The sequence below is a fragment of the Odontesthes bonariensis genome, chromosome 4 (assembly GCF_027942865.1).
Source record: "Odontesthes bonariensis isolate fOdoBon6 chromosome 4, fOdoBon6.hap1, whole genome shotgun sequence".
NCBI lineage: Eukaryota > Metazoa > Chordata > Actinopteri > Atheriniformes > Atherinopsidae > Odontesthes > Odontesthes bonariensis.
The window spans coordinates 35,410,199-35,434,987 of NC_134509.1; the positions used below are offsets into that span (position 1 = coordinate 35,410,199).

The window sequence follows — 24,789 nt, forward strand, 5'->3', positions numbered from 1 at the left end:
CTGTATTATATAGATCAATGAGCAGTGCTGACCAACATATCATTGGGGTCATCAGGTGGGAACCTCCTTTCATCAGTGTTTCGTCTAGTTGGGCCCACGACACCTCCAGGAGGCAGGACAATGACCACTGGCGTCCCAGAGTCACCCCCCTAATGCCAGCCAACACTGCCCCTCACACCACAACAACCATAATCTACCTCAGCTTCTCACCAACTGCACACCAGTTACAGCGGGGTGGGGATGCAAACCCTGGTTCGGGTAGGGGAAGAAATAAAAGAGGTAAGAAAAGCAGGAATGGGATTCTAACCCTGGTTCGGGTAGGGGTCATGAAAATATAGAGGGTGCCAGAGGTGGAGGCAGGACAAGACACACTAGCAGATTCAGCAGACAAACTCACCTAAATAGTCCTATAATCACTAAAATACCAGCAAAAACAAAGCAATACAACTCACTCTCACCAACTGCACACCAGTCACAGCGGGGTGGGGATGCAAACCCTGGTTCGGGTAGGGGAAGAAATAAAAGAGGTAAGAAAAGCAGGACTGGGATTCAAACCCTGGTTCGGGTAGGGGTAATGAAAATATAGAGGGTGCCAGAGGTGGAGGAAGGACAAGACACACTAGCAGATTCAGCAGACAAACTCACCTAAACAATCCTATAATCACTAACAATGCCAGCAAAAACAAATCCATACAACTCACTCCAAGCCAACTCACCCAAAATGGCCGCCTGGTTTCAAAAGGATCACATGTGCCAAACCCTCCACTTAAATAGCTTGAACTTCTTCTTTGCTTTTTCAAAAGTCTGTTTACCCTAAGTGCCCCCCCTGCTGGGCCCCCAGTTGCTATTGCATCTTCTAATCCAAATCCACTGGCTGGATTTTACTGCTTTATCTGAAACCTCCTTCACTATTTTTCTCACACTCTGTCCACTTACACCCAGCTCCCTCAACAATGAGACAACAGACTTTGCAACAAATCCTCTACATCCTACTTCCACTGGACAGATTCTAACCTTCCATCCTCGCTGCTCTGCTTCTGCCCCCAACTCCACATATCTAAGCTTTTTCCTTTCATATGCTTCCTCTACTAATTCCTCCCAAGGAACAGTCAGCTCTATGAAATAGACTCTCATTCTACTCCTAGACCACAAGACTATATCAGGCCTTAGGTTTGTAGAGGCTATTTCCTGGGGAACAACAAGCTTATTTCCTAAATCTACCTGCATCTCCCAATCACAAGCATCCTCCAAGCTGCCGTGCCTCCTTATCGTCTTTTTAACTTTCTCCCCCTCTTGAACAAACTGAATTGCAACTCTCTGTACCTTGGACCCTCCTAAGTTTACCTGCCTTCGTTTATCTTCAATACCTGCAGCTAAACTTCTTAATACTTGGTCATGTCGCCATGTATACCGGCCTTGTGACAGACTAACCTTACAACCTGACAAAATATGCTTTAGAGTTGCAGTACCTGAACATAACGAACATAACGGGTCTCCATTTACCCAGAGTTTTAGGTTCTGGGGAGTTGGCAATACATCATATGTTGCCCCTATCAAAAATCTAATACTCCTTTCCTCCATACTCCACAGTTCTTTCCAACTAAGCTTTTTCTTTTCTACACCTTCCCAATTCACCCACCGTCCCTGCTTAGCCTGAGCCACTGCCTTTGCACCCCTTAACATTTCCTCCTGTCTACGAATCTGCTCAACAACTAGCCTTCTCTTCTCCTTGGGACCTGCTCTACTCCACACTGGTTTGCCTGGGCCAAGCCCCAAGCCTCCCCGGCCTATTTGCACATTACCCACAATCTCTGTATGTCTAAGAGTTGCTTCTGCCTCCTGAGCTGCCAATCTTGGTTTCCACTTCCTCCCCTTGGTTGGGTTTGGAACCACCTTACTAACTACCACATCTTTACTCCCAGCTAACAGGAGCTCTGTCCTAACTTTAGTACATTTAAACTCCTCTACTAGACTAGATACTGGGAGCTGGAGTATGCCTTTCCCATACAGTGCCACAGTACTTAAACATCTAGGAACACCTAGCCACTTCCTAATATAAAAGCTAACTAATCTTTCCATTTTTTCTACAACAGATAATGGAATCTCATACACAGACAGTGGCCACATCAACCTAGGAAACAATCCAAACTGCAGACACCACAGCTTCAACTTTCCTGGAAGCTCTGATTTATCTATTCTATCCAGTCCCTCAACAACATCTTCACGAAACTGCACTGACTGCTTTCCATCATTCATGTCTGCCTGGTACCACCTGCCTAAACTCTTCACTGCCTTTCCCCTTATTATTGGAATGCTTTCTTCATCTATTACAAACTTTCTATCACTTAATTTCCCTCTACTTATTGAGATACTTCTAGACTTAGTAGGTTTAATTTTCATCCCAGCCCACTTTAGATTTTTATCAAGTCTCTCAAGTATTCTCTTCATACATGGTACTGTTGTAGTCACTAACGTCATATCATCCATGTATGCTCTAATTGGCGTAAGGCGCATGCCATCCTGACGTCTCTCTCCTCCTACAACCCACTTGGAAGCTCTAATAATTATCTCCATGGCCATTGTAAATGCTAATGGAGAAATTGTACACCCTGCCATAATGCCTATTTCTAGCCTCTGCCAACCTGTTGTGAAACCTGCTGTACTTAAGCACAGTCTAATATCTTGAAAATATGCTCTTACTAAGTTAACCACTACTACAGGCACTCTAAAATACTCAAATGCTTCCCAAATAAGGCTATGTGGCACTGAACCAAATGCATTTGCTAGATCTAGAAATATAACATGCAAGTCTTTTTTCTCAATCTTGGCTGTCTGAATCTGATGCCAAATCATGCTAGTGTGCTCTAAACACCCTGCGAAACCTGGTATTCCTGCCTTCTGCACAGTAGTATCTATTAAGCTATTCTTTTCTAAATAACTAGCTAATCTCTGTGCAACCAAACTAAAGAAAATCTTCCCCTCTACATTTAGGAGAGAGATCATCCGGAACTGACTCAGGTCCGAGGACTCTTTCTCCTTTGGAATAAGAACGCCTCCTGCCCTACGCCATGCTCTAGGAATAACCTGTTTCTCCCAAACTATTCTTAATTGCCTCCACAAAAACTTTAGGATATCAGGTGCACTTTTATAAACCCGGTAGGGGACTCCATTTGGCCCTGGGGCCGACGAAGCCTTTGCACGCCTGACTACCTCCTCAACCTCCTTCCACCTAGGTGGTCTAACGTCCATCTTATGAGCTATCTCTCCTAATGGTGGTGTAGCGTTGGCACGTTATTAATTAATATTTACCTCGAAAATAGCAGGGCACCACCTACCTATATTTTAACTTTACGTTACAGTCAGGAAGGAAACTGTTAAAATCTTATGATCCTGGTATGTTAAATTAATAATCAATAAATAATCAGTCTCATTCTGATTCGTACGTTCTGTTTGAAGTGACAACCGGCTTAATAACTGTCCGTGACGCTCTTAAATGGATTAATACAAACATTTATTCAACATTGCACAGGTATATAGGTGTATAAACAATTGATAAGAGACAGAATATGGGTATTTTGCAATAGTTATAAGGAAACACGGTTGAAAGGGAGAGATAACTTAGCTAAACGGGAGGACTAGTGACCTGGGGTTAAAACGTTAATACAGTCTGGGCCTTCACACTGAGCTGCTATGGCTAATCACTTCGGCCGGTTATTTCCTACGGATCTCTGCACAACCATCACCTCCAGAGGAAGGATTCAGCACTCCGAGTTCGGCAGAGTTCCACTGCTCCAAAGATATCAGACTTTATGCACCTTACTTTTGCCGTAGAGTATCGTGGTTCTTTACAAGGTGAGCGTCAGTCCTTGGAGACCACGTTTCCTTGGTTGCCAGCGGCTGGGCGTCGTTGTTGGAGACCACGTTTCCTTGGTGACCGGCTGGGTGGCGTTGAGTCGGCTGTTCTTCTTGGGCCGGGCGGTGTGATTTAGCAAACACTCGCGTGTGTCGGACCAGACTTTATAAAAAAAGGAAGTCTAAAAAAAATGGGAATTAATAGTTACGGAGTAAAATAGAGAAATGACAAGAGAGACTGACAAGAGTAAATGAGAAGAGGAGAAGAGGGCGAATCTTCGGCGCGACTCGGCTTTAAACTCGAGGTCACATGTCAGCTTTCGTCCAATCAGTGTTCAGCTGACCCCCAACCCAAAAAGCTAAAAAGGGGGGTTACTGAGAAGAAAAGGGGAAACTTCTCTCTTTCAAACGCATTTACCTACGTTACACTGATTTATACAACATAATGTTCCTAACAGACAATAATGTTGCATGCGAGCAGGCATAAACACAAATATGAGCATGGAACAGTTATCAGCATACAATACTTCATATTATCATGATAGAAATAGTATGACAACTTTTGGTTACTGTTAATTAGAATGATCTGCAGCTCTTTGGAATTAACACTATTGGGTTATGCATTGCACATAATGAGAACATTTTACATCCATAGTTGAAATTGTCCATGGTCATTAGGCTGACATAGTGAAAAGTGTCCGTTATCCATGTCCTTTGGGGGGCGCTGTGGCTCCACGAAAGGGATTCTATTAAATCCAGTATTCCATAACTTGGTAAATACTTCATGTAAAAGAATGGCGAATGTTTCAAAATGATCTGTAGATTTATGCAGTTCCGATTTCAACAGTTTTATTCCAAGAAAAGTGATGATTGGGGTTGATTCTATTCTTCTAAAAAAAAGTGGAGAGTTGAACATTCCTTGTAACAGACCAGGAAAGAAGAGCAAGCCTGGTTTGTTTCTCTGTCAGAGGGTGTCAGTTTGCATAATTTATTATGCGTGGCTGGCGTGGAGGAGAGAATCTCACAAAGGAACTCCAGTAGGTTAGAATTCACATCTGGGTCCTTATCTCCTTTGGGTAATCCGTTGAAAGGGTCATAAACAGTGAAATGTTTTCGATGTCAAGACATTTGAAAAAGGGGGGAAGGTTAATGTAAACATCTCCGTTCTCTGTCTTTCCTGAGAGCACGCTACAGTGGCATGTCAGGTGGAAGGCCTACTACTCTACGCTGCTCAAGATCTGAATATGTATTCCTTAGATACTCTTCCACCTCTAACTTTGTTGCCTTAAGCTGCCCTCCCTTTTCCTGGTTAAACAACCCTTTAACAAACTTGAACGGGTCCCTATAAAATGCCGTCCTTACATATTCTTTCTTCTTTCTCTTTTTCCTAAGACATTCAGCCCTTCTAAGTATTGCTAGCCTGCCTCTTAGTTCTTCCTGCAAAACATTAATTCCCTCTCTCTCTTCTTCTGTAGCTTTTTTCCACTGCTTTCTTAAATTTCTTCTTTCCTTAACCAATTTCTCCATCTCTTTTTGCCGTCTAGACTTACCTAAATGTACTTTTTCAACCCTCTTTCTATCTTGCACCCCAAATCTCTCTACACCATAGGAATAAATTATATCTCCCATCTTCTCTAGCCTATCGCTTGCATTTCCTCCTAACCTACCCAATATTATTGACAAATCTTTATTGACTGCCTCCCATTCTTTGTAACTATTTGCCCTAGGCCACTTAACTCTATCTTTCTGCTCCATATTTCTCTCTCTAACTGGCCTGTTCACCTCCGTATCAGCTACATCCCTTCTTAGACCCTCCTCATCCACCTCCATAGCTGTGTTATTGATATCCTTCGGACTGTGGTTTTCTACCTGCCGCTGGACTTCATCCGACTTACTCGATTGACTTCTTAAAAAGTACTGATCGATGCGGCCACACTGCCCTTCCTTTACCACACATCTCTTTCTTCCCTGATGCATTTTAAGGCCTCTTACTGATGTTACTTTCTGCCAGCCACAAGGACAAACCTGAAGCTTACTTCCCTCTAGTCTACCACTTTTATTTACGCTCTCTTTCCTCTTAGAACTATTCTGGTCAGTTCTAGCCCTAGAGAATAGGCCCGTGCCCCTATCCTTCACTGAGTCGCGTATCCACCTCTTAGTCATGTTCGTTCCAGTGTCAGTTGCCATGTAGTCTGCCTGTGAGTCATCTTCCGCCCCTGCTCTCGCTGACTCTAGGGGTATTCTCCTTAATCTTTCTGTAGCTTATGCTGGTTGTAACAAAGCGGCTAGGCCTCGCTACTGCTACCATGGATTGCTAGCCCATGGCAGCACCTTTGGGGTCTTTGCCTCCTGTCAGCTGTCTTTCCAATCTGTCACATGGTCTTTCCCTTGATGTCAGCTGCCCTATTCACAACAGTCACTAGCTAGGCTAGATTTGGATTCAATATAAACACAAGAAACTTGTGCTAAAGAAAATAAAAAATAAAATAAAATAAAGGACCAGACTCAGTGAATAATTCCCTACACTCTGTATTATATAGATCAATGAGCAGTGCTGACCAACATATCATTGGGGTCATCAGGTGGGAACCTCCTTTCATCAGTGTTTCGTCTAGTTGGGCCCACGACACCTCCAGGAGGCTAGACAATGACCACTGGCGTCCCAGAGTCACCCCCCTAATGCCAGCCAACACTGCCCCTCACACCACAACAACCATAATCTACCTCAGCTTCTCACCAACTGCACACCAGTTACAGCGGGGTGGGGATGCAAACCCTGGTTCGGGTAGGGGAAGAAATAAAAGAGGTAAGAAAAGCAGGAATGGGATTCAAACCCTGGTTCGGGTAGGGGTAATGAAAATATAGAGGGTGCCAGAGGTGGAGGCAGGACAAGACACACTAGCAGATTCAGCAGACAAACTCACCTAAATAGTCCTATAATCACTAAAATACCAGCAAAAACAAAGCAATACAACTCACTCTCACCAACTGCACACCAGTCACAGCGGGGTGGGGATGCAAACCCTGGTTCGGGTAGGGGAAGAAATAAAAGAGGTAAGAAAAGCAGGACTGGGATTCAAACCCTGGTTCGGGTAGGGGTAATGTTGTGAAGAACACGAGCAATATCTACAGGCTTGATCCAGTATTACAGCAAGGTTTACTGAGAGTGGGTGGTAGGCTTAGTCGTTCAGCCCTATAGAATAGAAAAATAATTTATTCATCCCCCAATGGGGGAAATTCAAATTCGTCAAGAAGCTCACAAAATTATTAATATTTACAATGGTTGTATATTAACAACAACAACAATAATAATACCAATTCTAATAAAAATAATAATAATAATAAATGACAAAATAAATAATCTATCTCAGGAACAGAAACATCCTGTTATCCTCTCTAAAAGCCAGCATGTATCCAATCTTATATTGCAAGATCTACATCAGCAGCTGGGACATGCAGGAAGAAATCATATGCTTTCAGCCCTCAGAGAAAGATACTGGATTACCAGTGCCAACTCAGTCTGCAGAAAAATATTATCAGAATGTATTGTGTACAGATGCTAAAGAGGACAACCAACAGAGCAGAAATTGGCAGATATGCCACCAGAACGAGTCTGCCCAGATTTCCCACCTTTTACTAATGTAGGTGTGGATTATTTTGGGCCCATTGAGGTCAAGAGAGGACGTGCAATGGTTAAAAGAGACGGTGTTATTTTTTCATGCACGGCCAGTTGAACTGTACATGAAATGCTCAGTTGATGAGAAGATAAACATGAAATATCTTGGGTGCATACAGTCTGGAAAGGAATAACTGGGGTTTTTTTGTTTGTTGTTTTAATTAGCATTTTTCATACCCAACTTTGTCTGATTTGGGTTGTATATTAAAAAAAAATTTCACCACACAATACATTAGCCAACTTTATGAAGTTCTTAATTAAAAAGGAATTAACAGGTGTAGAGCACAGCCTTTTTCCAGTCTCAGAATAATCAGCTTGCTTATTGCAACCCTCACCTTTAAGAAACTTGTGCATGCACACTTTGACACTCACAAAACCTAAACCATGAATTCTATTCCAACACAAATTGTATTACTGTTACAGGTGATGTAATGTTTAACATATTCCTTAAGCTAAAATGTTCAATGCTGATATTTGCCACAACCATCTGGCAATTAGCTCATGACCCCTGTCAGCTGTTAAGATAAAAAAAAACATAGGAAAAAGAGAATTTGGCTCAAGAAAAACAAATACTGGACATTAAACGACTGGACTGCTAGTTAGACAACTCAGACCACGGACATTAGACCAGATGTATGAGCAAAGCCCATTAAGACCAATAGCATCAGACTAACAATAGCAGACGGAAAGTGTGTGTGAGCAACAGTGCTGAGCACATGTGGAAAAAGCCTCAGGTGTGACCATGCGAAAGCTTTCGGGGAGAGTAAAGATAGAACAAAGCTGTAAACAAAGGCTGACAAATACAAAAAATAAGGAAACTGACGATCCATCGAAGCCGTCTACCCAATGCTGACCTGTATTATGCAAAGCAAACGGCAGGTGGCAATAGATCGAACCTCAACCATACTGCAGTTAAAGAGGAAGAAAAATAACATGAAGGCGTCACCGGAGTGTAGAGAAATATTTCTGTACTAAAAAATTAGATAATCCGGTGAGTACATTTAGCTTTCGTTTAGAACCAGAAGCTTGAGCTAAACATACATTTTGCTTTGAAACACAACAGTTACTACAATATGTGGCTTAAGTCACATTTCGAATTCATTTTTGCAGCTATTGATAAGCTGAAACTCTGAAGCGCTTTGTTTGAACCGATAGTTTCTTCAGCTATTGGATTGAATAATGTTAACGACTATTATTAAAGTTGTGATAACTAGTTGATGCATGTTGGTATTAAGGCCAGTATGATTTTGTCACGACAGAAGGGAGTGGCGCTAAAAATGATCCGACTGTTCAGGCAGAAGGGTAAATGCTCTTTGGAGTGACTCATATTTGTCTGTTGAGTAAATAGAATGCATACAATGTGTTGATCCCTTATATTTAATCATTCATACGTATTTCCTATCAGAATCTTTTTTCACTTTTATAGTGTGAACTTGTTCAAGTACCTACAGCTTCCAAATGAAGAGAAAATGTACAACAAACTGCTGTAGTTACATGCTATACGTCGGTTGTATACTTGAGCAGCAGCTTTATTTGTATGCCTACTTTAAATAATTTAGAATTATTGTATAATTATATATCTCTAAATGTCTTACAGTGAAATACAATTAGAGACGTTTAGGCACTTAAGAGACTGTTGCGTTGATTTAACCAGATATGTTTTTGTCTTATCCCAGTTGTTAACAGTGGCGTGGCAGCAACTACTGTAGTTTAAGGTATAAATAAGTATGAAGGATCCAGTTAAGTATCAGCAGTGTGAATTCCCACACATACAACTGAGTCGAGGCTGGTTACCTTGTAAAGCTAATCATTTGAAATCAGAGATTTTTGCCGTTGAGGCTGCACGCAGCCTATATAATGTGGAAGAAAATATCACAAAGTGTTTGTATCATCATGTGCATCACAGAACCCTCAGGATGCGCAAAAGAAACAGAAACTTATGGTTATAACTCCACTTTTTGGTTTCAGATTCATTTCATGCTCTCAGAATAAAATTACTGTTTAAGAAAGCCATTAATTGAGCTGTATTAGCAGTAACATAAAGCATACCGTAAAGTTTACTGGTCTGTGTGTGTGTGTGTGTGTGTGTGTGTTCTAGATTGGTCACCATGACAACCAAACGTGGACTGATAACTGATTCCTTTAAGGTGGTAAGGAAAGCGAGAAAAGGGGGAAAGCAAAGGAAGAACCCCACCCCTCCTCCACCACAGAAAGGTGAGGAGCTACCATTATCATAAAGTGGGTCAGTGTATGTTTGCAAGCTATGGTTTAGGGCTTTCTCTTACTTAAAGGAAAAGCAGGCTTTAATTTTTCACAACATCACTTTGAAAAGTTGTCCAAAAATAAAAATCTATCAGAAACCAGAAAATGTTTATAGAATAGAAAAATACTTTATTCATCCCCCAGTGGGGGGGGGGGGGGGGGGGGGGGTAAATTAGTCAAGAAGCTCAAAAAGAAAGAAGTAAATATTTACAATAATAAATGAATGAATAAATTTGAGAAAAACATGTCAGCAGTCCCTGTTAAAAGCTTTATGGCTGTGGGGACAAAGGACCTCCTGAACCTCTCAGTCCTGCAGCGCAGAGAGATGAGCGCCTCACTGCAGCTGCTCCTCTGTCCTGCCAGGATGCTGTGGAGGGGATGTTTATTGTTCTCCAAAGCAGATAATTTCCTCCTCATCCGTTCCTCCACCACAGAACTGAGAGGGCCTTCTGCCAATTACAGAACTGTTTATGTTTATCTTTTTAACTGTTTATGTGCATCTTCATGTTGTCTTTTCGTATTCTATTTATTCATTTTCATTTTCATTTAGAATCATCAATTTGATATATCATTTTGATAATGTTAATGTCAGTGTTGAATTTCCCAGAAACTTTGTTTGGGCGCAGCAGTGAATTGAATTCTCTCAGAATTGTCTTTTTTTGAGCAGTGGATGTGACTAAAACTGTCCAGGAGGAGGAACTACAGAAGCTCAGACAGTTTGACCTGGACTGGAGATTTGGACCCTGCACAGGTAATGGGCCTGCAGCACATGAAGATGTTGACGAAAATATGGCTATCCTATGAAAATAGAGATCAATTAAAGTGATCTCAAGTGAAATATAATTTTCTGATCAAATTTAGTTTCTGTACTGCTTAAACAAATTTAAATAAAGTTTAATTATGGTACAATATTATTTAAGTTGAGCAACCAAGCTGGTTTATTTTAGATTATGCAGTCTTTCATCTGAAGGAGAGGAATTGGAGGAAGAGCCGTTTTACTCAATACAGTTACTACAAATGATGAACACAACTAGAATTTGAATGTCCTGCTGTGTTACAGCAGCAGGCTATCTGAACCAATGTTATCTGTTGCTACGATTCTTGACTTCCTTAGCGTTTCATTAAGTAGTAGCTCTATACCAAGTTTCACCTCTGTAGCCTTTACTGTTTTAAAGATATTACAGTTTTTAACAAAAGTCAAAAAAGACAGAAGTAAATATAGTGAAACAAAAAAATGTTTTGCATGTCAAAAAGTGTCAGAATGTTTACAATGTCATTGTCTTCAGCAACATTCCCTGAATCATTTCCTCCCTACACAGAGTTACACAGAGAATTGGAAAACATTTTTCAATACTTGTTTTCTCACATGTAATCATATGCTGGAGCCCCCCTTATATTATTCTGTGAGGTACAGTAGCTTGGATATACAGTACGTCGAGTTTTACCCCTGTAGCTTTAATACTTTATATTTAGAATTTTAATTTTCTAGACTTTCAGCTTTTTTTGTAATCATGTCTCGGTCAAAGAAAAACAAACAATTCAGAAAAAGTCACCATCACAGCTCCATGAATCAGTAACATGTCAAAAGAAGGACATGACAAATAAAGAATAGATTCATAAAATGCCTTTAAAAAAACAGTCAAATTAAATGGTGGAATGGTAAAAGTGGTTTCATTTTGTCCCACTTTATTGCGACAAAATGAAAAATTATTTTGAATGTACTTAGTCAACTCCATGTGTATGTTTTTTTTTTTGTTTGTTTGTGTCCAAACAAACATGCCTCTTCATTCAGTGTTCTTTTAGAAGGTACGTTTTCTCTATTCCTGGTTGTGAATTGCCAAGACTATCAGTCAGACTCTGTGAAACAAAATGTGATCTATTCACTTACGTTCTTGGACATCCATTCAACAAGTCCAGCTCCATCTCTAAAATGTCCCTGTTGCTATTTCCGTGACTCCATCAGTGTCATGATCTGTCTTTTTGTGTCTCTTGTCTCAGTCCTGCTCTCTTCCTCACTTCCTCAGTCTCTCTTCAGTCTGGTCATCAGTTCCACTCCCTTCACCTGTGTTCTTCTTCTTCTTCTTCTTCTTCTTTTTTGGGTTTTATGGCGGTTGGCAAACTAACGTAATTGGTGCATTACCGCCACCATCTGGACTGGGGAATGAACTGGAGTATCTAACCCAAAGCACTCAATGGGATGCGAAAAACAAACAAACAAACAAACAAAAAATAGACAAAGAAAACAAAAATGAGTAATCTAAATTCTTCTAAATTGTTCATACCTCCCCATTAGGTAACTCTGCACCTCATATTTATCAAAATCACTCTTATTTTTCTTTTCCAGCAGTCCCAAATCAACAGTGAGTTCTCCAAATGTCCAAGGCGGAGCATTTGGAAGTGGTATTGCAGGACTCACATTCAGTTCTGAGAGACCCATTCCTCTTACAGAGTCATGGATCCTCCTGCCAAAAGTTCTTATCTCAGTACATAGGTGCTCCTGACATTGCTGCAAAACTGCCTGGCTCATGTGATTGGCACAATGTCCCTTCAAGTTCGCCCAATAAACAGCAGCTAGCTGCTCTCTCCTGAGGCACAGAGGTGCTTCCCCCATTTCCACCTGGATGGCTGCAACTGGTGTGCATCTAATAGCTCCCCAGCATATTCTAAGTGCTTGGTGCTGTATGACATCAAGCTTTTTCAGCAGCGTTTTGGACGCAGACCCATATATTGAACTCCCATAATCAAAAATAGATCTGATTAGGCCAGTATAGATAGTTCTAAGGGCACCTCTGCTTGTAAACAAGGCAAATGCAGTTTGAATGACATTTTTTATATTTTGGTAAACTTTGAAGGTCAAATACACTTAAAATCTACACACAACCAAGTGCAGGCAAAATTTAGACCAGGTTTAGACAGAAATACAAACTTTGTGAACCTTTAAGTTTCTCTTCTTCAAGTAAAGTCAGTGCTGAAAATGAGGCGTACGTTACACCATTAAGAAAAAAATGAAACAAAAGAGGCCGTTACTGTTATTGCCATCATTATAAACAAAATTTAAAGAAAAAAATAGGAGAAAACTGAAGCTTATCTGGCATCTGAAGAGGGAGTCCAGTTTGAAACCCCTTTTGTAAACCTTTCTAAAAAATAAATAAAATAACTCAGTACAGAAAATGCGGCCAACATCACCAAGAAAAAAAGCTGTTACGATTACTGTACTTCACAAGCTATAGGAGGTCCACACACAACCGGTCATTATACAAAAGAAAAAAAGAATTGGGAGGGAACTGCAGCTTATCTGGCATCTGAAGAGGAAGACCTTTTTTTGTAAAACTACCTTAAAACCTAAAAAAGGGGAGTTTCTGTAAGATAGAATTTCCACGTCTTTGGGTAGGCATAACATGCATGGGGTCAAAACACTGTTGCGTTTTTTTTCTCTCTCTCTTTTTTTTGTAACAAGTAACTAAACCGAATAATGAAAATGTATTGGAGTAAAAGTATGCAATTAAGTTTGGAAATATAGTGAAGTAAAAGTGAAAGTTGTCAAAAAATTTTAAACTCGAGGAAAGTACAAAGTATTCCAAAATATACTTAAGTACAGTAGTGAAGTATTTTTACTTCGTTACTATACAACACTGCTACTGACTCCTTGTTCACCTGTGCCTTTCTTACAGTATCCTCTAGCATGATTAACGGGTCCATAGTACCTCTGGCCCTTCTGAACCCACTCTGATAATGTCGAAGTAAGCCTTTAGATTCAACAACGTACGTTATTCTGTCATTAATCATCCTTTCCATCGTCTTACCCATTTGAGAGGTAAGAGCTATGGGCCTATAATTACTAGAGATATGTGCGTCCTTACCAGGTTTTTTAAAACATTGACTACCAGCGGTTTTTACAGAATTATGTCGAAGAATCCCAGCATTCTAAACCATTTTTTGACGTTTTTTGTACAGTCACAGCATATTATGTGATAGGGCCACTGAAACATGTTATGGCTCGTTTGAAAGGTGAGACTTTAAACTCTTTGTGGGTCAAAACTGCGTGTCTCTAGGTGCCGCCATTAGCGAGCTTTCCATAGCTAAACCAAGGCGGGTATCCACCAAAATCAACAACAAACTGAGATATCGGCTTCCCTTTCCCTCCAAGCGTGATCGCAGCACGTTACAAAGCTAAGCTAAGCTAACCTGTTCATAAGACCGCCTCCTGACTTGTCGCGTGTCTTCTTCTCCTTCTTGTTGTTTGTTTATGTTACTTTACCGCCACCCTCTGGAAACCGACACGTGCGATTGGACAAAATGCGGAAATGTACAACAATCAATGCAGCGTTATCAAAATTGTTCTTGAGTTGATGAAAAGCCATTGGCGTAATGATCAAAATGTCCAGATGATGACACCAGTTTTTGACTGCCATCTATGTCAGTTCTGTTCATCACATAATTACAAAAATCACACAGAATGTGCATTAGAATGTATAGATTCAGAATCCATAAAAAAAACGTAAAAACGTATTTTTACGGTTTGGGAGCCAACGCATGGGCAGTAAAAACGTAGTTTTACGTGACTTGGCAGTCAATGTGTTAATTGGGACAATTACAGATTCCTTCCATCCATTTGGGATTCTTCCTTCCACCTTTATTATACAAGGAGAGGAGTATTTCCTTCCCTTTGTCAGAAAGATTTTCCAGCATAGCATAACAAATCCTGTCACCCCCTGGAGAAGATTTACCTAGCCTTCTAAGTGCATTATTGAGTTCAGTCATTGTAAATAGCATATTGAGATCCTCCTCAAATACACCTGCACTCGCATCGTTACTTTGATGCCCCCTCACTGTTTCAGCTCTTGCTGCCTTTTCCCTAGGGCTAAGATTATCTGAGCTATGCACCTTACTCAATGTCTTAGCTATTAACTCCGCTTGACCAATACTAGAAGTGACTACATTCTTACCATCAGTCAATCCAGGATAGCCATATTCTTTTCCACTCCCTTTCATTTTCCTTATCATGCCCCAAACTTTCTCCACTGGGGTGTCACGGCCCACTGAATTACAAAATTGCCTCCAGCAGTCCCTCTTGGCCGCTCTAACAGTCCTCCTCACAATTGCCTGCGCTTTCTTATACTCAATTAAGTCCTGAAAACTATGTGTTTACAGCGCTCATTCCACCATGGCACTATCTTGCCTAGTTTTCTGGGCTTAGTCTTAGGAATGGTGGACTCCGCTGCACTAATTATTCCAGCAGTTACAGACCAGCTCAGTGGTTGTACCTCTGCATTAGTGTCTATATCTGCCAACATAACATCGCTAACTTCTCTAAATTTTTTCCACTCCGCTTTCTGCAAGACCCATCTTTCAGTTATAGCTTCTTGTTCAACTACCACTTCAACACCTATCTGAACCTTTATTGGGTAATGATCACTGCCTACAGTGCTAGCCTTCATCACCTCCCACTCACATTTCTCTGCCAAAGTAGCTGTGACTAATGTGAGCTCAATCGCAGACTCAGTTCCTCTTACCATATCATATCTAGTACCTGACCCATCATTCAAACAAATAATATCCTCCTCATCCATAAATTCTAATAACACATCCCCATTGCCATCAGTCCTATCCCCTCACAGTGAACTATGTGCGTGAAGGCGGTAGCATGGTTGCCGCGTCTGTCACGGCGGTGTCGCACCGTGACGTCAAAATGACGTTTCAGGCCTGGCGCTTCCCTTGAAAAGACGGCGCAGCGCGTTGTCGTGCACCAGTCGATTTTTGTAACTTGGCGGCGCCGAGCACAACGAACCGGATGGACCGATGTGAGACCGGCTCAGTGAGGAGGTGCGTTTGTACAGGCAGCTGTAAGAAACTGCAGTGAAACAGCACAGGGAGCACGTAAACTCCCAAAACTGGTGCACAGAGATGGGCAGAACTTTGGGGAAAGAGGAAGAGTTCTGTAAGAATGTGTGGAAGAAGCTACGGGACAGATACGTGAAGGCAAAGAAGAGGGCAGAGACTCTGTTGATGCCGGGGGCTTCAAACCTTCACCTCTTTTAACTGAATTAAAAAATTAAAATGATCCGAAAACTGCAGCAGTATCATTAATTACAGTATTCCTGCTCTTGACAGCGGCATTGTTTTCTTTTCCACTTTTGTGGTTGTAGAGTAGAGGTAACCTTCAGGTAGCAGCGCCACCTCTGTGACGGAGAAAATTGCAACTACTGGCGCGCAACGACTTGCGCCACTATATAGGGTCCTATGGCGGGCACGAACTCGTGACGTCATCAACACCGCTCGCGCGAGCAGACGCGGCAACCATGCTAGAGCCTTTAAAGTCACCGCACCACATTACTCTCCCTTTTGTGCCGTCCCAAATTTCCCCCAACTGGCTCAAATCCAGCTGCCTACAGGGATTGTAGAAATTTATAATCTCTACACGTTCCGTATCTGTCCAGACCTCTATTACTAAATATTCCAACTCCCTCCCCCTTTTAATTTCCTTGTATTGGATACCTTTTTGCACAAATGTTACGATTCCCCCACCCCTACCAGTTTCCCTATCTCTCCTGACTGCTGAATACCCTTTAATACTAAAATCCAGTTTGGGGATTAGCCAGGTTTCCTGAATACACATGACTCCAGGCTTCGTACTCATACAGTCAACATAATTTTTAAAGTCTTGCCCATTCGCTATTAGGCTCCTGGCATTCCATTGCAGGATAATCAATCCCATTATCCAGTACCACCAATACATTCTTGAGATTGATTTATGCCTTCAGCCAGATTCAGGGTGTCCCTGACTGATTCCCACCGCATGTCTGTAACATTTAAATACCTCTTGGCCGCACCGACTATGATTTGCAGCTTTTCAGTACGGCCGACAGCCTGTGCAGTGCAGTTGATGGCCGAGGCGATAAACAGAACAAAGTCCCTCTTTGAGACAACCATTGTTTCATCATCCACGGATCCACCCTTCTTATTCTGTTCCCCCCCTCTGGCATTTGGCACGTTTGGGTTTGCTACAACCTTCCCCTTTTCCATTGACTTAACCGCTTCTGCGTACGATACTCCTTGAGTAGCTTTAACCCGCTGCACCTCCTGCATCTTTTTGCTTACTTCACAGCCCCTATAAGCAGAGCTGTGCTCCCCCCCACAATTACAGCATTTCATTTTAGCGTTCGCGTCACACTGCCCATAATCATGCTCCCCACTGCACTTACTGCATCTTTGCTTACCTTTGCATTCATTAGCTATATGCCCAAATCTTTGGCATTTAAAACACCTGAGAGGTGGAGGAATATATATCCTCACGCCATAACTCATGTAACCCAAAAACAATCTTTTAGGAAGTTCTGGTTCATCAAACGTAAGGACAATGGAAAGGCTGTCGGTTAAAGCCCCATCACGCTTAGTTTTTAGCCGCTTCGCTTCTCTCACCTTTACATTGGTTATACTTTCTTTAACAATCTCAACCGATTCGGACAGTGGAATGCCAGATATCACCCCCTTCACCAGTCTTCTGTCAGACGCCACCGTACATTTGACTTCAAAGCCATTTCGTATGACAACCTTAATTGCGCGTTTTTGTTGTTCCTCGTCCTTGCATATCATCAACAATCCACTTCTAATCTTTTTGGCACTCACCTCTCCAAACGCCTTCTGTAAGGCAACTGTTAGTAAAGCCGGGCTCCAGTCATCGAAGTTAGTCCCTTCTTTTAGCAATTTCACCAGAACTTTATACTCCACTCCTGTCTTCTCCACTCTTGTTTTTTTCCCCTTTACACCATAGGTATGCGCATTCCCGCTTTTCCATTTATTTATTTGAGCCCTCGCCCCAATACCTAACTCATCCAAAGAAATCAAACTACCATTTTTCCCGCTACTGCCTGACTCTTCCATTGCCTCACACTCACTTCCTAGTACATCACTACCTAACTCCAATCCATTCCCAGACCAGTTGTCACCAACCACCTCACCACCACCGCTTCCTCCACTGCGTTCAGCCATTCTCATTCCCGAACTTCCTTCACCTGTGTTATTTCCCTCAGCTGGCTTCATTCACCAATCACCCTCTTCTGTATTTTAACTCGTGGTTTCATTCACTCTTTGTCAGATCCTCTGTTTTCTCCAGGTTGTCTGCCTGAGTTGTCGTTGCGGGCCTTTTTCTGCTCTGTAATATTCCTGGCTTTCCTAGTTCGGTCAGCTTTTTGTTTTTGTTTTTGTTTTTATTTTTGTTTTCTAGTGTTCTTTTTTTGGAAATGCTTATCTGGCTTTGCCGTGCCTTTTGTTTAAAATAAATGTTTTTTTTTAATCTTACCTCCTGGCTCTCAAGCCATGTCTGCACCTGGGTCCTCCTTCCTTGCCACCTCCTACAAGTGACAGTCAGATTAAACAATTAAACTGTTTTCATTTGAACTCGTACAGGAGTGTCATTGTGAGGAGAGAGGAACAGGTGGCTGCTGTCTCTCACATCTACTCTACATTCCTTCACATGTTCAGGTCTCTGCTATTGTACTGCAAAAGAAGAGGGGGAATATTGTTTTGAAATTAATCTAAATAAATCTCACAGAGATAGTGTATGGATTCAGAGGCCATTTTCACATGTGCACTGTTGTCAGATATTCTTAAAGGGGAAGTTTTTTTGTTTTTTTTAAAACCTGGACCTTATTTCTGGCATAAAATACGTTAATCTACTCTCCGATAACAGTTTAAAAGTCGGCGTCCTTCGGACGATATTTAGATTACTTGAGATCCGCTTATATCCATATAACAGGAGAGAACAGGGGATTGACAATACAGCCTTTGAATAAGGCATTATCTGTCTTTATTTCACCAATACTTTAGGTTGAATTAATGAATGAACGCGTATTATTGCACTGTTAGTTCAGAGCTGCCGGGTTGTTGTTATTGGGGGCTTATCGGGGGCTTTCTACACACGCGTCTACTGGGATGACATCACCGCTGCAGCACAGCTTATTTACTCCATGCTCAGTGACGGTCGGCTAACTTCACACAGAGTTCCCTGCTTCTAGTTTTGTGCAACATGGCAGGATATTTATCAGATTTTGACGACTTTGAGTACGATGGACGTCCTTACCGAAGTGAATGAGCTGTGCTGCTGCGGTGAGCGTCAATGACGTCATCCAACTAGACTAGGCGCGTGTGTCAAAACATTTGCCCTATACTTTGTATGCAGAATTTTCAGATAATTTCCCATTTGATATCTGAAAGAGCACTGCCTGAGGCTATGTATAAATTCAGCAATTAATCTTCTGGAGTGATGATTACTGCTTGTGAGTGTTGATGCTAGTAAGTAATTTATTGTATTTTTTTCTTTTGAACTGCATGTTTCAGTCAGTCAGTATTGCAGATATGTTTAAATACATGTGATGTTGACATCAATGTCTAAAAAAATAAAAATAAATCAACATAGATATTTCTACTGTGTATTTTAGACATCATGTCCTGTCGCCTGTGTAGTGTACCTAAATTCTGCTCCGGAGTATTTCAGGCTGTGAGAGCACATCATCATGCAGAATCTCCCCCTGTGAAATGCATGTGTGCACAGCAACTGTAGAAAAAGTCCAGAGCAAATTGTCTGCACTTTATTTCTCTGTTTTTCATGAATGAAAATGGTTTATGTCTTTTCACAAGCAGTAAGGGCACCTGTTGCTTTCTCACACTCACACACTTTGCTTTTAATGTGGGAAACTGCAGAAGAAATTAAGCCAGCTTGCCTAAAATTGACCAAACTTGCAAAGAAATCTGAACAGAATAAATCCATTCCCTGTTTCATCTCAGGAGACTTATAGCCACTAAGTGCTGTTACCTAATCAAGTTCATTTAGAACCAGTTTTTATTTGGAAACCTTTTTTAAGAAAGAAGAAGTACAGCTAATACATATTATGGGTACATGTTAATGAAACGGGTCATAGTGCGTGGAATAAGTAAATGGTTGGAAACTGTTTCTGCTCCATGAATCTTTCAATCTTTCAAGTTTGATATTACTGACACTATGTCCATGTTCCTCTAAGGTGTGTATATCTATGTCTTCCACTTAATGTCTCGTAGCTGTAACTGTCTATATTATTTTGGGCTTTTAGGAAAAGTAAAGCTGGTGTGATACAGAAACTATTTATTTCAAATAATCGTCTTTCCTTTCAGGCATCAGCAGGCTGCAGAGGTGGGAGAGAGCAAAGCTTCATGGACTGAACCCACCTGAGGAGATCAGAGACCTGCTACTGCAAACACACAATGAGCCTGAGTACAACCTAAGGTAACTCACACACACATGTATTCCAACAGAAGGAGTTTTGTTGAATTCTTGAAATACAACATTCAAATCCACACATAAAAATAGCTTCCATGAAATATCAGGTTATGGCTGGAACAACAAAAACAATGCCAAATGTTTAGTTTATTCGACCTTTATATTTAGTACGGTTATGCCAAAGTCCCTGTTGCCGTGAAAACACTAACACTCACAAATATCAGTCTTGTGTGTGCAACAGGAAAGTGTAAAATCAACATTCAACTTTGCTTTGTGAGTCATTTAAGTTGAGAGAGAAATGGCACTGCAGCTGTGAGTCTGATTTTAGTAACAGAAAGCTGATTTACACGAAGATGCGTTATGAAAGTATTAGCTCACACTTTGCATGGTAATAACATAAAATGAATAACACAATAAACAGTACGGAGTCTCTCTTTACTACATGCATTAGTACCAACGGATATTAATGACCTTTTATTAAACACAAATACAATCCACTGAACTCGACAGTTTAGATAAATTACCGATGTATTGAAGTATTGAGGTTGACTGCAGTTCGACTTTAGCAGGAGTCATTCTGAAAGGAGTCGCTGCCCTTTTTCCACAACATAACACGATTTCCTGAGGTCTGGATGAAATGTTTGTGAAATGCTTTGGTTAAAATACCACTGAGATACAGCACAATAGCTTCCTTTTCAGGCATGTCTTCATAGCTCTGTTCATATCAATGAGTATTCAGGGGTCCAGTGAGCCATTCCACTCCCTCTAAGCCCCCCTCTTTTGCAGGGTGTAGGCATTTTAAGATGAGCTGTACAACTTTACTGCTCCATGTAAGATACATTAGTAATGTGTTTGTATAAAATATCTTTTGTTTAATTATTTTTTAATTAAAAATGTAATTCTCTCCTTTTTGCCCATAATTTATTTTCTTGAATCAGTCCCTACATTTTGCTCTTATAGGATAGTAAGTACAGTACGTTGTAGACATTATTTTAAAAATTTCAATTGTGTTAACTTGCTTTTTACAGTTTCTTTAGATTGTCTTGGATTTTGTTGACCAAAAAAACACATTTTGTTGATTTTGAAATTGAAATAATCCCCCTATAGCCAGCAGAAAAAGAGCATACACTTTTTGATCAACTCTTGATAGAACCTCTTATCTCTCAAAATGTGTTTATATCTCTGCCTTAATCATTCTGACTGCTCAGGTTCTAACTTTCTGTTTTGATCCATTTGAATGGAGCATGTAGTTTTGACAGATTCTGCATCTCTTTTGCATCTCATCATTGTGTTCTGTCTTTCAGCCTATGGAGTGAATATCCTCTCTGAGCATGGCATCATGAGGAAAACAACAGGATAAAAACTAAACTGAAAAATTTGTTCAAGTGTATTTGTTTTATAACCATGTTTGCAGCCATCCTTTTGTCTTTTACTCAAAATGTTTTTTTAATTTTCTTAATAAACAAATTCCACCAAATCACTCTCTTTTTCTGTCGTGTGATGGACAGGGGTTGGCTCCTTGGTATAATTCACAGCTGCGAGCTTAAAAACAGTCTGCAAGAAAGCTGGAGAGAATGGCATTCCTCTAATTTAGAAGAATCTTCATTAGTCTGGAAAGATAATTTAACAACATATAAGAAAGCCCTTTGTAAAGCTAGAACTGCTTATTATTCATCATTGATAGAAGAGAATAAGAACAATCCCAGGTTTCTTTTCAGCACTGTAGCCAGGCTGACAAAGAGTCTGAGCTCTGTTGAGCCAGGTATACCTAAAATAAATAAAATTGTTTCGATCAGAGAGAAAATTAATGGAATCCTTCCCACTATTATCATAGAAATATCATCAAGTACAGCAGCTTTAGAAGTATCTTTAGAACCTGATTTGTATTTAGACGGCTTCTGCCCAGTTGATCTCTCTGAGCTGACAACAGCAACAGTCTCTTCTTAACCCATCCATCCATTTTCTATACCCGCTGAATCCGTCGGTCAGGTCGTCGGGGGGGCTGGAGCCTATCCCAGTGGTCATCGGGCGAGAGGCGGGGTACACCCTGGACAGGCCACCAGTCCATTCAGGGCTCTTCTAAACCATCAACTTGTTTTTTAGACCCAATCCCAACCAGACTGTTCAGGGACATTTTCCCCTTAATCAACACTTCCATATTGGATTTGATCAATCTGTCTTTGTTGGTGAGATATGTAGCTCAGACTTTTAAGGATGCTGTAATTAAACCTTTACTTAAAGCTGCCGTCGGCAGGTTTTCAATATTTCGAGTCTAAAGTCGGAAAACTCGAACTGATACAACTTTCAGGTCCCTCCCCCAACCTCTACCAAGCTCCAAACCGCCCCCCAAACCCCTCCCCCTCTGTGGACGAGGTTGTGCACGTGAGTTCACACCAGTGTGCGCGCACACAAGCTGGGGCAGACTCACGCTCAGCAGCGTGTGCACAAGCTGTGATTGACAGGTAGCGATTCCTCCACCCTAACGTGATTGGTTAAAAACAGCCGGGAGCGCTCGATATTTGCAAGCACGATTACTGGCTTTAGAGGGAGCTACAGAATTCGGGATTTTTCCTAAACAGTCTATTTAATATTCTACTTCCAGAATCCCATGACAGTTCAAGCTAATATGACTAAAAATAAGTTGCCGACGACAGCTTTAAAAAACCTACTTTAAATTCAGAAGTGTTAGCTAATTATCGACCTATATCCAATCTCCCTTTAATGTCTAAAGTTCTTGAAAAAATAGTTGCAGCTCAACTTTGTGATCATTTAAATAGAAATAATCTTTTTGAAGAGTTTCAGTCAGGATTCAGAGTGCATCATAGCACAGAAACTGCACTGCTGAAAGTTACCAATGATCTCTTCCTCTAATAGTGAGCTTGTGTCTGTGCTTGTCCTGTTGGATCTCAGTGCTGCATTTGATACAATTGATCACAGCATTCTATTACAGAGACTTGAACATGTATTTGGGATTAAAGGAACTGCATTAGGCTGGTTTTAGTCATATTTATCTTATAGATTCCAATTTGTTCTTGTAAATGAAGAATCTTCCTCACACACCAGAGTAAATCATGGAGTTCCTCAGGGTTCTGTGCTTGGACTAATTCTTTTCACTTTATACTTGCTTCCATTAGGTTACATTATTAGACAGCATGGCATAAATTTCCATTGCTATGCTGATGATACTCAGCTGTACTTATCTATGAAACCAACAGGTTGGTCAGACAAGCATGTCTTAAAGACATAAAGACCTGGATGACTCAGAACTGTTTGCTTCTAAATTCAGAAAAAACTGAAGTTGTTATTTTTAGACCTGAGCACTTCAGGGAGAAATTGTCTTGTTATATAATTGCTCCAGATGGTATTTCCTTGGATTATAGTACAACAATGAGGAACCTCTAAGTTATTTTTGACCAGAATATATCATTTGACACACATATAAAACTGGTTTCTAGGACTGCCTTATTTCACCTTCGTAATATTGTTAAAATTAGGAACATCCTGTCTCAGAGTGATGCAGAAAAACCAGTCCATGCATTTGTTACTTCAAGATTGGACTAGTGTAATTCTTTATTATTGGGCTGTCTCACAAATTCTCTGAAGGTCACCTACATGAAAGGTGGCAATCTTACCTCTACACTATTCAGTCCCTTTTCAGTATTCAGTATATGTCCAGGGAAGCAGAAACCCTCTCTAACTTTACGATTAGGCTTAAAACTTTACTTTTTGATAAAGCTTATAGTTAGGGATCGTTCAGGTGACCCTGAAACATCCCATAGTTAAGCTGCTGTAGGCCTCGACAGCTGGGGGGTCTCTTATGTCACACCTTTCCTCACTTTGCTCATTTTTACCCCGTTTGATTTCTCATGTGACATTGTGTACATTTGGCATTATTGTTGTCATTAACTTGTGTTTCCTTGTCTCAATAGGTATCCTTTGAATAGTGTTATGGTGTTTGTTGTCCCCTCTTTTCTGTCTTGTCAAACCCCAGCTGGTCGAGGCGGATGGCCACCCATCCTGAGTCTGGTTCTGCCAGAGGTTTCTTCCTGTTAAAAGGGAGCCGTTTCTCTCCACAGTTGTCTCATGCATGCTCAGGACGGGGGATTGGACCGAAGAGAAGTTGCGGTGCAATCTGTTGGTTTCCTTTGCTAGGAAATTGTTTTTGAATTGGCTCTGTATCTACGAATTGGACTAATTTTGAATTTAATTAATTGGATTGATTGGACTGTATTATTGAACTTCCTTGAGATGACATTTGTTGTAATTTGTCACTATATAAATAAAACTGAATTGAATTGAACTATATTTCACACAAACCGTAACCCTTCATTTTTTGAAGAGTAATATCTATTACGCAACGTAATTTCACTTAAACATATAGTGCAATTTAAAGGGGAAGTTTTTTGTTGTTTTTTTTACGTACGCCTTATGCTTGTTTTTGTCAGACCCAGCACTGAACACTCATTGGCTCCCACGTCTATCAGTTCTGCGAGTGTAGACGCACCGCCCGCTGATTGATCGAGAGCTACATGACTGGGAGGCTGAGCATTTACCTATAAAGGTTCTCGGTTGGCCGAAATTGTAACAGCTTCTACACGTTGATTCGTTCAGACAAATTCCACGGCCTCTCATTGGTTAGTTTTTAGCCCGTTGTTTTTTCTGCGCAGGCAAAAATCTTTAATGGCGTCCAGTCCTGAGTAGCGTCAAGCTAAGTAATGTGATACGCAATCACGGCAGAAATGAGACC

At 40.9% G+C, this 24,789-nt stretch overlaps 1 protein-coding gene across 1 annotated transcript; it reads left to right on the forward strand.

Annotated features, from left to right (window-relative positions):
- Positions 1–8,437: 8,437 nt before the first annotated feature.
- Positions 8,438–21,536, forward strand: pold4 (DNA polymerase delta 4, accessory subunit). The gene is made up of 5 exons (XM_075464103.1): positions 8,438–8,519; positions 9,627–9,742; positions 10,458–10,541; positions 19,937–20,048; positions 21,347–21,536. Exons 2-5 carry the CDS (start codon positions 9,637–9,639, stop codon positions 21,369–21,371), a joined length of 327 nt encoding a protein of 108 aa, XP_075320218.1. The 5' UTR covers positions 8,438–8,519; positions 9,627–9,636; the 3' UTR covers positions 21,372–21,536.
- The last annotated feature ends 3,253 nt before the right edge of the window (positions 21,537–24,789 follow it).

Excerpts from the sequence above, each read along its gene's own strand:
- pold4 (XM_075464103.1), top strand. The coding sequence starts at position 9,637 with ATGACAACCAAACGTGGACTGATAACTGATTCCTTTAAGGTGGTAAGG. Across the intron at positions 10,542-19,936 it reads GAGATTTGGACCCTGCACAG|GCATCAGCAGGCTGCAGAGG; the intron begins GTAATGGGCCTG and ends CTTTCCTTTCAG. Across the intron at positions 20,049-21,346 it reads GAGCCTGAGTACAACCTAAG|CCTATGGAGTGAATATCCTC; the intron begins GTAACTCACACA and ends TCTGTCTTTCAG.